Source organism: Cariama cristata, unplaced genomic scaffold (assembly GCF_000690535.1).
Source record: "Cariama cristata isolate BGI_N322 unplaced genomic scaffold, ASM69053v1 scaffold27489, whole genome shotgun sequence".
Classification (NCBI taxonomy): Eukaryota; Metazoa; Chordata; class Aves; order Cariamiformes; family Cariamidae; genus Cariama; species Cariama cristata.
The window spans coordinates 5,809-17,941 of NW_009637816.1; the positions used below are offsets into that span (position 1 = coordinate 5,809).

The 12,133-nt window shown below is 35.7% G+C and overlaps 1 protein-coding gene across 1 annotated transcript; it reads left to right on the forward strand.

Moving 5' to 3' along the window:
• Nucleotides 1–1,178: 1,178 nt before the first annotated feature.
• On the forward strand, nucleotides 1,179–9,531 carry LOC104168051 (dnaJ homolog subfamily C member 15-like; the record flags this gene model as incomplete). The annotated part of the gene is made up of 3 exons (XM_009708500.1): nucleotides 1,179–1,224; nucleotides 3,142–3,215; nucleotides 9,455–9,531. Coding segments are annotated over exons 1-3 (194 nt in total), but the record flags the coding sequence as incomplete, so codon positions are not given.
• Nucleotides 9,532–12,133: the final 2,602 nt, after the last annotated feature.

A 12,133-nucleotide genomic window follows, 5' to 3' on the forward strand; every position in this document is an offset into this window, starting at 1 on the left:
AGTCATATAAAGAGGAGACAGTCTGGTAATAAAAGGATTTTCATTGTCATTATGTTTTGAATTCAAGCTAAGTGGGCCTAATCTGATTTCTCCTGTTTCCTAGCAGAAAGTTCAAGGCGTTATTGAACTATCATATGATAAGACAGGTAGTGCCACAGATTACTTTTATTTCATTTGTTTCAAAGATTACATGTAGTCTTTTTGGAAGTGGAAAGATGCCCCCCAACACTTGCAATGCTCGTTACTCTTTTTGAATTCTGCAAACGTGTGAGAAGTCAGTTCCTTCTTCAAGGTTTACTACATATTTTTCAGCAGCTTCTTGTTCAATGTGGAGATATTTCTTATTGTCGATCTTGAGATGTCTGTTTTTCTTCAAGCACTGTGTAGGAACATACATACACCTAATCTGGGGATTTTGAGTTAGTAGAAGGTAGGAGTTACTATTGTCTGAATCAGATGTTCAGGTCTTTTTGGTGGATTTGGTTCCAAGAGCCCAGTTAGACTTAAAAGTGATTTTTAGCTGAGAATGAACTCTGTCTGAAATCTGTCAGAAGTCTGCCTGTTTACAAATATTAGTACTATAAGATAGTGTCCAGCTAGTGATTTACACTAAGTAATGAAAAGAGGTTACTGGGCTTCATGTCTTTATTGGGGGCTTCAGTGGGTCAAAACGTGAAAGATGGAAGACACTAACTTACACTTGAGGTTGTAGTGTTTAAGTTAATATTCCAATACCATTTTCAAGCAATGTCATGATGAGATTCCCAGTGAAGAACTTTGCAAAACAATATTTTTTTTGGCTCTTCTTATTTTTGTAATAAACTGATACTTTCTGTTATGTACTGTGTGGAACTAGTCTATACAAATAATTTCAAGTAATCCTGAGTATTTGTATGCCTTGTGTTTTTATCATTGCATACTGTGAGCTGCTTTGTCAGTGTTTGTTCACTGGTAGTTCCAAGTTAAACGTGATGGCATTGGCATGGGTTAATGAGACTGAGTTATAAAATCTAACGTAGCCCATGGAATGCAGAACTGACTTTTATCTTTCTTGTAAATTATGTATGAAATGTCCACGTCAGACATCAGAAATACTTGCTGTTGAAGTAAAAGGTGCATATTTTTCAAACTGGAGTTTGCATGTTATTCTCTTTCCTGTTTTTCTGCTTTAGGCCAGAACTATGATAGCAGTTGGTCTTGGTGTTGCAACTGTTGCATTTGCAGGTAAGCTAATTGCCAGCTGATAGTGGAACTGTCACTTGCGAGCTGCTGTTTCCAAAAGGGTTAATGAAGTCTTTATGAATATAAATGGTGGAAAGTGAAAAGATTGCTTGAGAGTACTATGGAGAGTACCAGTTATAGTTCCTGGCCCTTCAAAATCCTTGACATATTTCCCAAAATTATTTTTGAAAAGTCACAGCTGGAGAAACTAATTTTATGGGCAGTAGCTAAAAGGTTCCATCTGCTTTTTGTCTGCAAAATGTAATGTGAAAAGTTACTTTGTTTATTGCAAGGTGGAGGCTCTTTAGTACAGAAGAGCGCAACGAGATCTTGGGATGTGAAGGTGATTCTTTACAAATTCAAACAGAAAAGTAGAAGGTTTTAGTGGCTACAGTGATTTATCATACTAAATTGTTCCCATAGTACATTGTTTATTACCTGAATTCTTTGCATCTGGACTGTAGGTTCTTGTGAAAAATAGGTTCTAGTTTCAACACAGGGCATGGGCTTAACATGATTTATACTCTCAGTTACTCAGACTAGATAACTTGTCGTCTGTTCTGGTATTGAAATACACAAATCGATTTCCATTATTTTCAGCATATAAAAGCAACCATGGTCAGCTATGCGCAAATGCATACACGAAGAATAGATGCAATAGATGAACAAGTTGCACCAACTTCACCAGGTGTTTGGTGGGTACAGTTGTGTTGATTTTATTGATTAGAGGAAGGAAAGACAAGGTCTTTGGTGATGTACACCAATAAAGCAGTTGGTTTATCTATGTGTTTGTATAGAAGCAGAAGAGGAATGCTTTTAGAGTTTCTTCCACTGATTGAGCTGAAGAATTAATGAGAGCTAGCAAAGAAGTGGTAACAGAAAGCATTAAGAAGGTGAGGTAATATATTAGTACCTCACAGCATTTCAGCAGTGATGCTCTATAACAGTGGTTTTAACTTCTGTGTTAACATAGGCACAGGCTTAGATGACTAAAATAACCTGTGGACATGTCGCATATTTTAAGAATGAAAACAAGATGCTATTTGAATGAAGCAGAGCAATATTTTATAAAGTTTTTTGAGTATGTATAATAGTAAGTTACATTGCTAATGAATAGTTAATCAAAACAGTAATTGGAAAGAGAGGACTTCCAGGGAAAATCCTCCAGTAACATGGCACAAATCTTGATTCTGAAGTTGATAGACCTTCTTTGTACTTCTGAGCACGCAGTCTAATAAGAGTTCCCTCTAGCCTTTCCTAGCCACAGACATTCACTGCTGATAGGGAGTTGAATGGCCCCGAATCCCAGAAGGTCTTTTCTTTGTAACAAAATAAAAAATGTAGCACTTACGAAGTGTGTGATTAAGCATACAACATCACAGCAAGGAACATGTAGTACATAGATTTCTTTTTTTGAAGACATAACCTTTGAACAGTATTTAATAAATAATGTATATCCAAAGCTAATGTTTCATGCTACCCTTTTTCTTAAAGTTCACAAGGCAGATATCTTCATTTATCATATTGAAATGCATTTAAATCTATTTATTTTGTGAGCAAACACAGTGGATTTTTGCAGTCCATGACTAGACTTTTTGATGAAGTATACTAAACTTCTTCCCCTCCCTCCCCCAGTAGTGCAAAGATTGAAAAATGTAAACCATAGCAAGTTTACTATGGGACTTTGGCTGGACAGGATTCAAAAATGGCTGATGAAGGAACATCTTGAAAAGCAGTAGAGTGGAACAGTGCTGTACACCAAATTAATGAGACAAAAATATTAGCAAGGAAGGATTTTTATTTTTTTTTTAAAAAACCAAAATTCTTTCTACTGTAAGCTGATGGACCTAAGTTGGAGACTTTTTTTTTTCCTTTTAGTAAATGTTGGTTATAATTTCATTTAACTTCAATATTTTTCAGGTCGTTATGCTTTCCACCTTTGGAAACCGTTGGAGCAGGCAATTACAGAGACAGCAAAGAGAATTTCAATTTCTGTAAGTTTAGAGATTACTTTATGCTAAATTTATGATTCTATATTTCAAATATTTAGAAAGGAGACATTTTATGTTATATATGGTAAGCGCCACTTAGATTAATTTTTTTGCCAGGATAGGGGTGCTCCTTACTGTGTATGTTCTGGTGTATTATCTGTTATATTTTAAATCCCTGTGGATGAACCTATATCAAAAGATGTTTGTGAGTTTGATAAACGGTTTTGACTTTCCTGGTGATGTTCCGTGTTTCAGAACTCTTTGCTAGGAAGTGTGTGATAAGTTGTTGAAGTGTGCTGTGAGAAAATAGCCAATTCCTAGAGATTATGAAGTGATGACATGCAGTTTCATTTCAAGAAGCTAAAGACGAAAGAATTCAGTCATTTTTCTTTCAGGTGCAGTGGTAAAAATCAAGAAGACAAATTGATAAACTTCTAGGAAATGTTGCCATAGAGATCAGAGAGCTTGTTTTCTTGTTCACATAGGAGTTGTCTTTTTTTTCTTCTCCAGTTAATTTGAACTTTTAATCAAGTTTCTGTTCTTCATTTTCCCCTGCATATTTAAAAAAATACAATAATGAGGTAAAAGACGAAGAGGTGGAGTATTGTGAGAGGAGCATATGCAGGGAATATTCGAGAGCATATACTTTTTGCTTCAGTGGCTAAACTGTCCTCTGATAAATAAATAAATATATTCCATTCCTGTTTAATTAAAGTAATTCCCAGTGGGGTAGATGACTTCTTGTGACAGTGTATTCTTTCAGAGTTCATAGTCTGTGAACGCTTAATCTACAGTGGAAAGAAAATAATTCCCCTCTTCATGTTGATGGGTGTAGGTGCTGAGGGAGAAGTTGTTGCAGATTGTTATTTCCTGAAAAATATATTAAAGGTAAGGTTGGTTTTTTTTTTAAAAAGTGATCATTAGCATTGCACTTATTAATGTGAGGCCAGTTGCAACATAGAGCCTGTATCAAGACAGGTGCTAGGGTCCAAATTCATTTGCTGTCTGTACTTCTTGTTCATGTACTGAAGGTGCAGGCTTGATCAGTGCAAGCTTCCTGGGGAGAGAAAGATGAAACATAGACCGTCCTTTTGGGGCCGATCCACACTTGTTCTTAATTGCAGTGTGTGTCAACCAGAAACAGTGCTCCTGGATCAGTTTTTGCTCTGTCCCTCTATTGCATTGCTGTTGTGAGACCAACACCAATTTTTTTATTTTTTTTTTCCTTCTCAGAGTAATTTTTTGAGAGATTCCCAAGTTGCCTACCAAAACAGCAGAGAGGACTTTGGGTACTGCGAGTTAAATTGCTTTCACGTAATATGAATACAGTCTAACTTGCAGGCTAGCTAGAAGTAGCTAGCAATAAGGAGGTGTGGCTTCAGAGAAGGGAGTGCTTCAGTCTTCACCCTCCCTCCCCAGCGGTTTTACTCCAGCATTTCTTCTTCTATCCATTTGTAGATACAGGTTAGATAATCTAAATTCAGACATGTTCATATAAGAAAGACGGCAGTGACTCTTTTACACATTGAAATACGACATGCTACTGCACAGTCTGTTCCTAGAAAACTGTGCCATTCAATACTGGTGTACTGACTGAGCTAAGCTCATTACAGGCCTACCTCATTTTGACTATAGTGACTTTTGGAGTCCTGCGAAATTCCTGAACAACCATAAAGAGCAACCCAGGAGCTTCTGCATTTTCATTGTTTCTAGTGCTTGGAGCTGCATCCTCTGTCTGCCTTCACATCCTGCCTTACAGCCCAAAATTGTATGTTGACTTCCAGTAGAGTGTATCTCTTCTGCTATTCTATTTCTGAACTTGAAAATAAAAGTTTTGAGTGTAAGATGAGATCTGCTGAATACAGTAAAAAGTGTCTCTTCCTGTTTGCCATTAACTGTATGTATTTGTCAGCTTTACATTTGTGAGGGTAGTGATAATATTGTTCTTGTACAATCGTAGTCTAAATTTAAGACCTTTTGTGTAATTCTTAGCCAAGCTTATTTGTTCTTTACTACTCCACAGCTACTACTTCTTGGATTGTCTTTTTTCCCAAGTTTTTTCTTCTTCTTCCCTTAACAATCAATTCTTTCCTATTTATAATTTGTCTTTAATAGAGAAAACATTAGGTACAAAGATCTTATGTAAGTGCTTATTGTCCAAACTTCTTATTTTTACATGATTTTGTTTGCGGAATTTGAAGCTGCTGAGTATAATCTGTGGATTACCACTTTCATCATGTTTCTTTACAGCATATTGCCCTCTAAACTATACTGACAAAGGGAATCGAGCAGTTAGTACTTCTACCCATGCTTATTGGAAAAAGCATCTCAGATGACATTTAGTGTGTAGGCTTAGTGTTACTTTGTTGGTTTCCTGTGGTGTTTGGAGGCACCTGACTTGGTCACTATAATTTTCAGTGATTACTCTGCCTTTCTAGAGTCAAACGCTGTCCCTCATCACCTCCTTTTTTTGAGAGATTGTGAAGCAGCTGCCTATTTAAAAGCTAGCTTATTCTCTCTGTAAACTGCCACTCTTCCTCCCCTGCATTTGCAGTTCTTCCCTGTCCCCAATATTTGCAATAGAAATCATAGTTCACGTTGGTTGCAGTCACACAAGGTAATCCAGATGCTGTTTATCCTTTCTTCCTACTCACTAATAAATGACTTGGGTAAGGTCAAGTTGAACAACTATGAAGCGATCATTTAAAATGCCTGCGTGCTGTATCTTAAGTGTTTGACACTTTCTATTTACTTACCTAAATAAATAACGTATACAGCCAACAACTGCACTCGTATTTTAGTCGAAAATAGTAAGTAAAGGCATGTAAAAGTGTTATCTTTTATTCTGAATTTCTGCCTCTCATTGAACTTTAACTTATGGCAGTTAAATATATATTCTTAAATATGAAGTGTAAATGCTTGTGTAACTTAGTCCTGAAGTTTTCTACCATCTTCTTTTCAGTGGAGAAAGACATAGGAGGAAACATTGTCATTTCCCCTGTATGACAAGTCATAATGCTAGTTTCCAGAGAAATGCTTTTTTAGTTTGAGCCTAGTTTTGTTACTGGTGTCACAAATGCCAGTGACACTGTTTTGTTTCTGTGTGTAGTGACAAGACTCTGTTGCCAGTAGAAGGTGCGTAGCACTAAGTAGTCATTGGAATTTTCTTCCTCAGACAGACCGGAATGCTGTTAAGTATAATGTTGTTATCTCCTTAAAATGTGAAATTGAAAAAAAAAAAAGAAACATTCATTACCTTTCTTTGTTAAATCAATGATATTGAAGGTAGAAAGATAGGTAGAAGATATTGAAGATAGAAACATTAATTCTAGGCAAAATGCACTGTCAGAATACTCAAATCCACAATCCTGAAAAGTCAGTGTTCTAGAAGAAAAGAGTGTCTTCTATAGCACTTTATTAGAGGTTTTTACATTATGTTTCCCTTATTGGATCTGATTCTGCTCAGACTCATAGAGTTCTGAATTGAGAGGTAAGAGTAGCAACCATCTCTCTTGTCCTTTGTTGAAAACACAGTTTCCAGAGAATAATGCAATTTGCAGTCCACTTTATAAATTTTTTTCTAAATGAAGTTAAGGAAGTTGAAGTTGATCTTAGCAAATTGTAGGTTATATTATAATACAGCTTCTAAATAGTTTGTTATTGCAGTTTGTTTCTTAGAATTTACAACTAGAAGAAAAAAAACCTTTAATCTGAATAGCATGCAAAAGTTCTTTCATTAGGGAACTAAGATTTGCCAAGATGCTTCCTGAAATTACCACTCAAATGTTTCTTCCCCTTATTCTAACCAATGGGAAAAATGGCTTTTATGTCTAATTCCCTTTTGCTTTCAATTCTGTGTAGAATCAAGATCTTAACTTAAGAATTAATTATTCTTGCTATGTGCTTCACTTCTGAGAAGAATGTTTTTTCTTGATGACCAATTCAACAAACTGGTTTTGCTTATGTGCCAAAGGAGACAGACAACAGAATTGCTTTTTTGTTCCTCTTGGAAGTGAACCAAATCAAGGCTTCCCAAGGTTAGAACAGTCTCAAGGAAGCAGGCTTTAAAAACATGAAAAAGTATTTCTGAATTTAAGCCTATAGCCATCCCTCCCTATTCTCTTATTTCAAATAGAATTTTGAATGAAATCTACCAAGAACAGAGATGAACTGTGTTAGAGAAAATTCAAATATCGCTCTTCTCTACATGAATGGTGAACTGGTGTCCTTCTGTATTAGAGTTGTATGCCAGAGTTGAAGGGCGGAGAAGAATTAACCTTTTCAGAAATCCATCTGATCTGCACCTAAGCTGCTTTGGGAGAAGTTCTGGACAATCTTTCAGAGGACATTAAAGTGTGCTTTTCTCTCCAGGCCATAGTAATTGTTCAGCATCACTGCAAATTTCTGTGCAGTTCTGCCTCCTCAAGGGTGTTATTTGGTGACCATTAAATCATTAGCATCATTTCCTCTCTGAGAAGCCATGTGTATTCCCTTGGTGTTACATATTCTGACCTGTAATGTTGGTGGGCACTATTACAGGCCTATTTTGTGTTACCTTGTGGCTGTAGAAGCAGTTCTTCAACAGATTTTTGTTGTAGGCATGACACGTCCACAGTTGCTTCAGCTTTGATACCTGTAGTGTTACGGTAGTGGTTGTTTCGTGGATGGTGTGAGGTGGGAAGAAGGAAGATAAAATTGGTTGCATATCATAGCAGCACACTGAAAAAATCTTTTCTGTGGCTGTGTGTGACTTCATGGTTGCAATAGCTGAAGTATTTCTGAACTGTGCTTTTGGGTGGATGTTGCTCCTAAGCTTAATTAAAGGCTTTACTTAAATATCATAGAGCACTTTAAATGCTTTAATGCTTTTGAAATTACATAAGAGAGAGCTTGTGTAAACGTAAGGCAAAATTCTTACTGAATCTGGATGGATATATTTAGTGAAAAAAGTATTTTGTTAAGGACCAGGTACATTTTTACTTGTGGGTAAAAGGAACACTTTAATCTCAGCTCTCGGACCAGACTTCCCTTTGATAGCAACAAAAGAAGCTTATTTTTCCCCAGTTGATACACCTTCCATTGAGGAAAAAAACTTCAGTCTTGTTGAGTGATTTCTGTGTGCCAGTTCCCAAAGGCAGACTGTCTTGGAGCTACATCTGCTGCCTCTGGGACTTGTGCAGCTTAGACTATTATTTGAGTAGCAGTGAGCTAGTCCCTCGTTCTTCTTGTAGAAACACTTACATTGAGGAGATCGCTGCTAACCACATTTTTTTTAACTTAAAATATATTTATGGTTGACAAATAACTGTCAACCCATTCCCTGTGACAGTTAATTGTTGTAATGATTTATTCTCATTTCCATTTCCTTCTTTTTAATGTTCTTTTCCCACTCATGTTTTTAATCCCATTCTTAAAACAGTGGGTAAAGTCTTACATGCCAGTGAGTTTAAAAAAAAACTAACCCCAGATCCTGTATCTAATAGTCATCAGTCATCGATGTCTGGGGAAGGAAGTAAAGGTAAAAGTTGGTTAGGATTTCCCCATATACTCTACTACTTTCCAGTGATCTCCAGCTCGGTGGTTTCCTGAAATCAAGGTTGTGGCTTTATGCTAAGCCTTTTTTGTTTTTGTTTTTTCAGAGTTCCTTCAAAGAACTCTTGATTTCATTTTTGTTTTTTTTTGAAGTAACATTCCTTCATTCGATTTGACTCTTAATCAGTATATTATATTTATCTATTCTTATCCTTTTATTGTTGTTGTTACCTGCTTTCTCTGTAGAAGTATCTGGACTTCAGAGTGATTGTACATAATTCCTTGCATGCCAAAGTTTTGTGACTTTTGCCGTTTTCCATTGTGGTGGTACCAAAGCTGTTCTAAACAAGTTTCCCCCTTTCTCTCCCTTGCCCTCCCCAACAGAGACACTGTACCACTCTATGCTAGTATGTACTTTGATTCTGGACTCTTCTCCCTGAAGGCAGGATTTTAATGGTTGTAGCTATTAATATCTCTTATTAGCAGTAGAAGACTATAAATACACAGACAGTTATGTTTAAGTCAGTTTTTGTATGTGTTAACGCTCAGGAGAAGTCCTTCCATGTTATCTGCTTTGTAGTCGTTCCATGCCTTTGAAATAAATTATAGATGAATGTAATCCTCTGAATGAGGTCATATAAATATGATTTAGGTCTTGGCACCTTGTACATGAAAATAATTATTGCTTGTTTTCCCTTGCTTCTTTTTAGAGTCTTTCATCATACTATAAAGGAGGATTTGAACAGAAAATGAGTAGGCGAGAAGCTAGTCTTATTTTAGGTGTAAGGTAGGTATGTTGCATTAATATGTTTTTGTTTGGTAGGTATTGAATTAAGAAAATGCATGTTGTGAGAATGTGGAGTACTCTTGCCAAAACCGTAACTTTTTTAAAAAGACTTCTAATGGCTTATAAACCATTCTAATATTCCGCTTAAGCTAAAAAGCAAACAATAAAATGCTAATAAAACATGTGACTTGTGTTCGGCTTGAAGGCATGGTAACATATTGCAGTGGAGAATTGGTGCTCCAGAAATAATCAGAATAGCACATACTGTGCTAATTAGTACGATCACATGGCCTGGTCTCCAAAAAACCCCTTGAGATAAGTAATATTGTAGATTATATTAATAAACAAGGAAAACAAATCAATTTTGCTCACTTTTTTTCATAAGTCAGTAATAATATTTTTTTCTTTCTCCACTCTGATTTGTTTGAATTTAAAAAGTTGTGGCATATTCCAAACAAAAATACTTGGAGAGACTTGTCATTTAGAGTAGGTATGGGAAATAATTTCCAGGCTGAGTATTCAATGGATTTTTCAGTAGATTTTTTTTCAAAAACATTTGGATGGCCAATGATAGCACACACCTCAGCGTTTTCTGTAACGCAGGCAGTGAGTTTGAGGGCTTTCCAGATGAGAGGAACAGCTCTGACCTTAGGTAGTGGATTTCTTATTTATGGTTTAGATCAGTTCTGAATTTTAAGGTTAAAAAAAAGATAAGGAGTATGGTTTTAATTATCCCCAGAAGAAATTGTTTCAGATGGTAAAAACTGGGACTTAAAATTCTGTTCTGTGATTTAGTGTGCTATTTGTGTTTGCTTCTAACGTAATGGAAATTATGCAGATTTAGCATTCATTTTAAGAAATGGTAAAACAAAACATTACATTTATTTGAAATATTTCACGCTTGCACACTGAAGAAGAGATTTAGAAGAATGCTTTTCAGAAATACTTCCTTTGGCCTTTAAGTTTGATTAATATATTAACACTTTCACTTTATAAGGGCAAATTCAGTGATACTCGAGTAGCGCATGGCAGCTCATTACAGTGTGTTTACAGTGGCAATGCCTAGCCTGAAAACTGCTCGTGTACATCTCTGAAGCTTCATCACATCTGAAATCAGTCCCCTTTAATTTTTAATTTTAATAGCTTGAGTCTGCACTGGGAACAGTGATGCTGCTTGTTGTGTTTAGACTGAATCTTGCAAATACCAAGACTTAATCAGATTTGAGGAAAGTTCTTAATGTTTAAAGAATTGAACCTTTAATTGTGTAGAAGCATGGCTAACATCTTTATAGTGAGTTTTCACCTTGTTTAAACACAATTTTCTAGACTAGTTTTAACTCACTGTTTACTGTAGTGTATATATAAAAATGCCACTAAAAAAAAAGCAAGTGAGTTTTAAAGTGTTACAGAAAATGCCAGGGTGTGCACAAATGCACAAACTAGATCTGTCTAGGCCCTGATCTATTATTGTAACACTTGTCCTCTGTGTCATCACTGTCAAGTCATATTAAATTGTGAGGCCAAGACTTTCTTCATTATTTCGAGTGCTGAGTAGGCATAGGCAGTATAAATAATAAATACAAGCCATGATAAAGGTGAGCATTTAATGGTAGCTTTTAAATTTCAAATATATTGGCCTCGTACACATTCCAAATGTTATTCTCTAATAACCATCTCGTAAGATTGCAGGGTTTTTGGTAGAAACATGCATGTGCATTATTTGTATTTAAACTATGTAAAAGGTATCCAAAGCTACAAAGTACTGTATTGGAAATATTGACTAATTTTAAGTTTTAGTGTTCGTGCATTAATTGTTTTGAAGCAATGCTGATTACTGAAATTCAGTATAAACATAGCAATAATATTAACAACTATGTACTCTGTAGAAGGAACTGCTGATGGGAGAGATGGGGGAATGTGTGAGGTGACATGGGAGGTGAAAATGTTAGGAGTGTTTTCCAAACATGAGACAAAATAGATGCTAGCAAAATACAGCTGTCCTAAGTATAATGGTTTAGAACTATGACATCCCTAACTCTGAACTTCTGAAGTTAGAAAACATGTCTGAAAATCGTAAGTTTAAAATTCTAGATAAAAATTAATAAAACTTTCTGTGTGATACCATTTCCACTATGAAACAAGATGCAGATTTTTCTTTCCATAGGAAATATTTAGTTGTTTTTAATATGCAAAATGTATATATGCGTTAGTTAAAAATGTTTAAATCATTCTTAAATGATAAATGACATAATAAAAAAGATTAGGCTATTACATAAAAAAACATATAGTATATAGTGTAAGTGTAAAAACAAACGTTTTTAAGGTTTAATCATTGTGGCTTTGGGTTTGGTTTTGTTTTTTGTTGGTTTTTTTAATTTATTTTAAAGCACAGGTTACTGCACAAGTATATCATATGATCATAAGACCATTCAATTTTGGAGAGACCTCAGGAGGTCTCTAGTTGTACCTGTTGCTCAAAGCTGAGCCACCACTGGGGCCAGAGCAGGTTGCTCAGGACTTTTAGTGGGTCTTGAAAGACTCCCAAAGATGGAAAATGTATGTCCTCTCTGGGCAACCTCTGTCACTGCCAGACTGTCTTTGG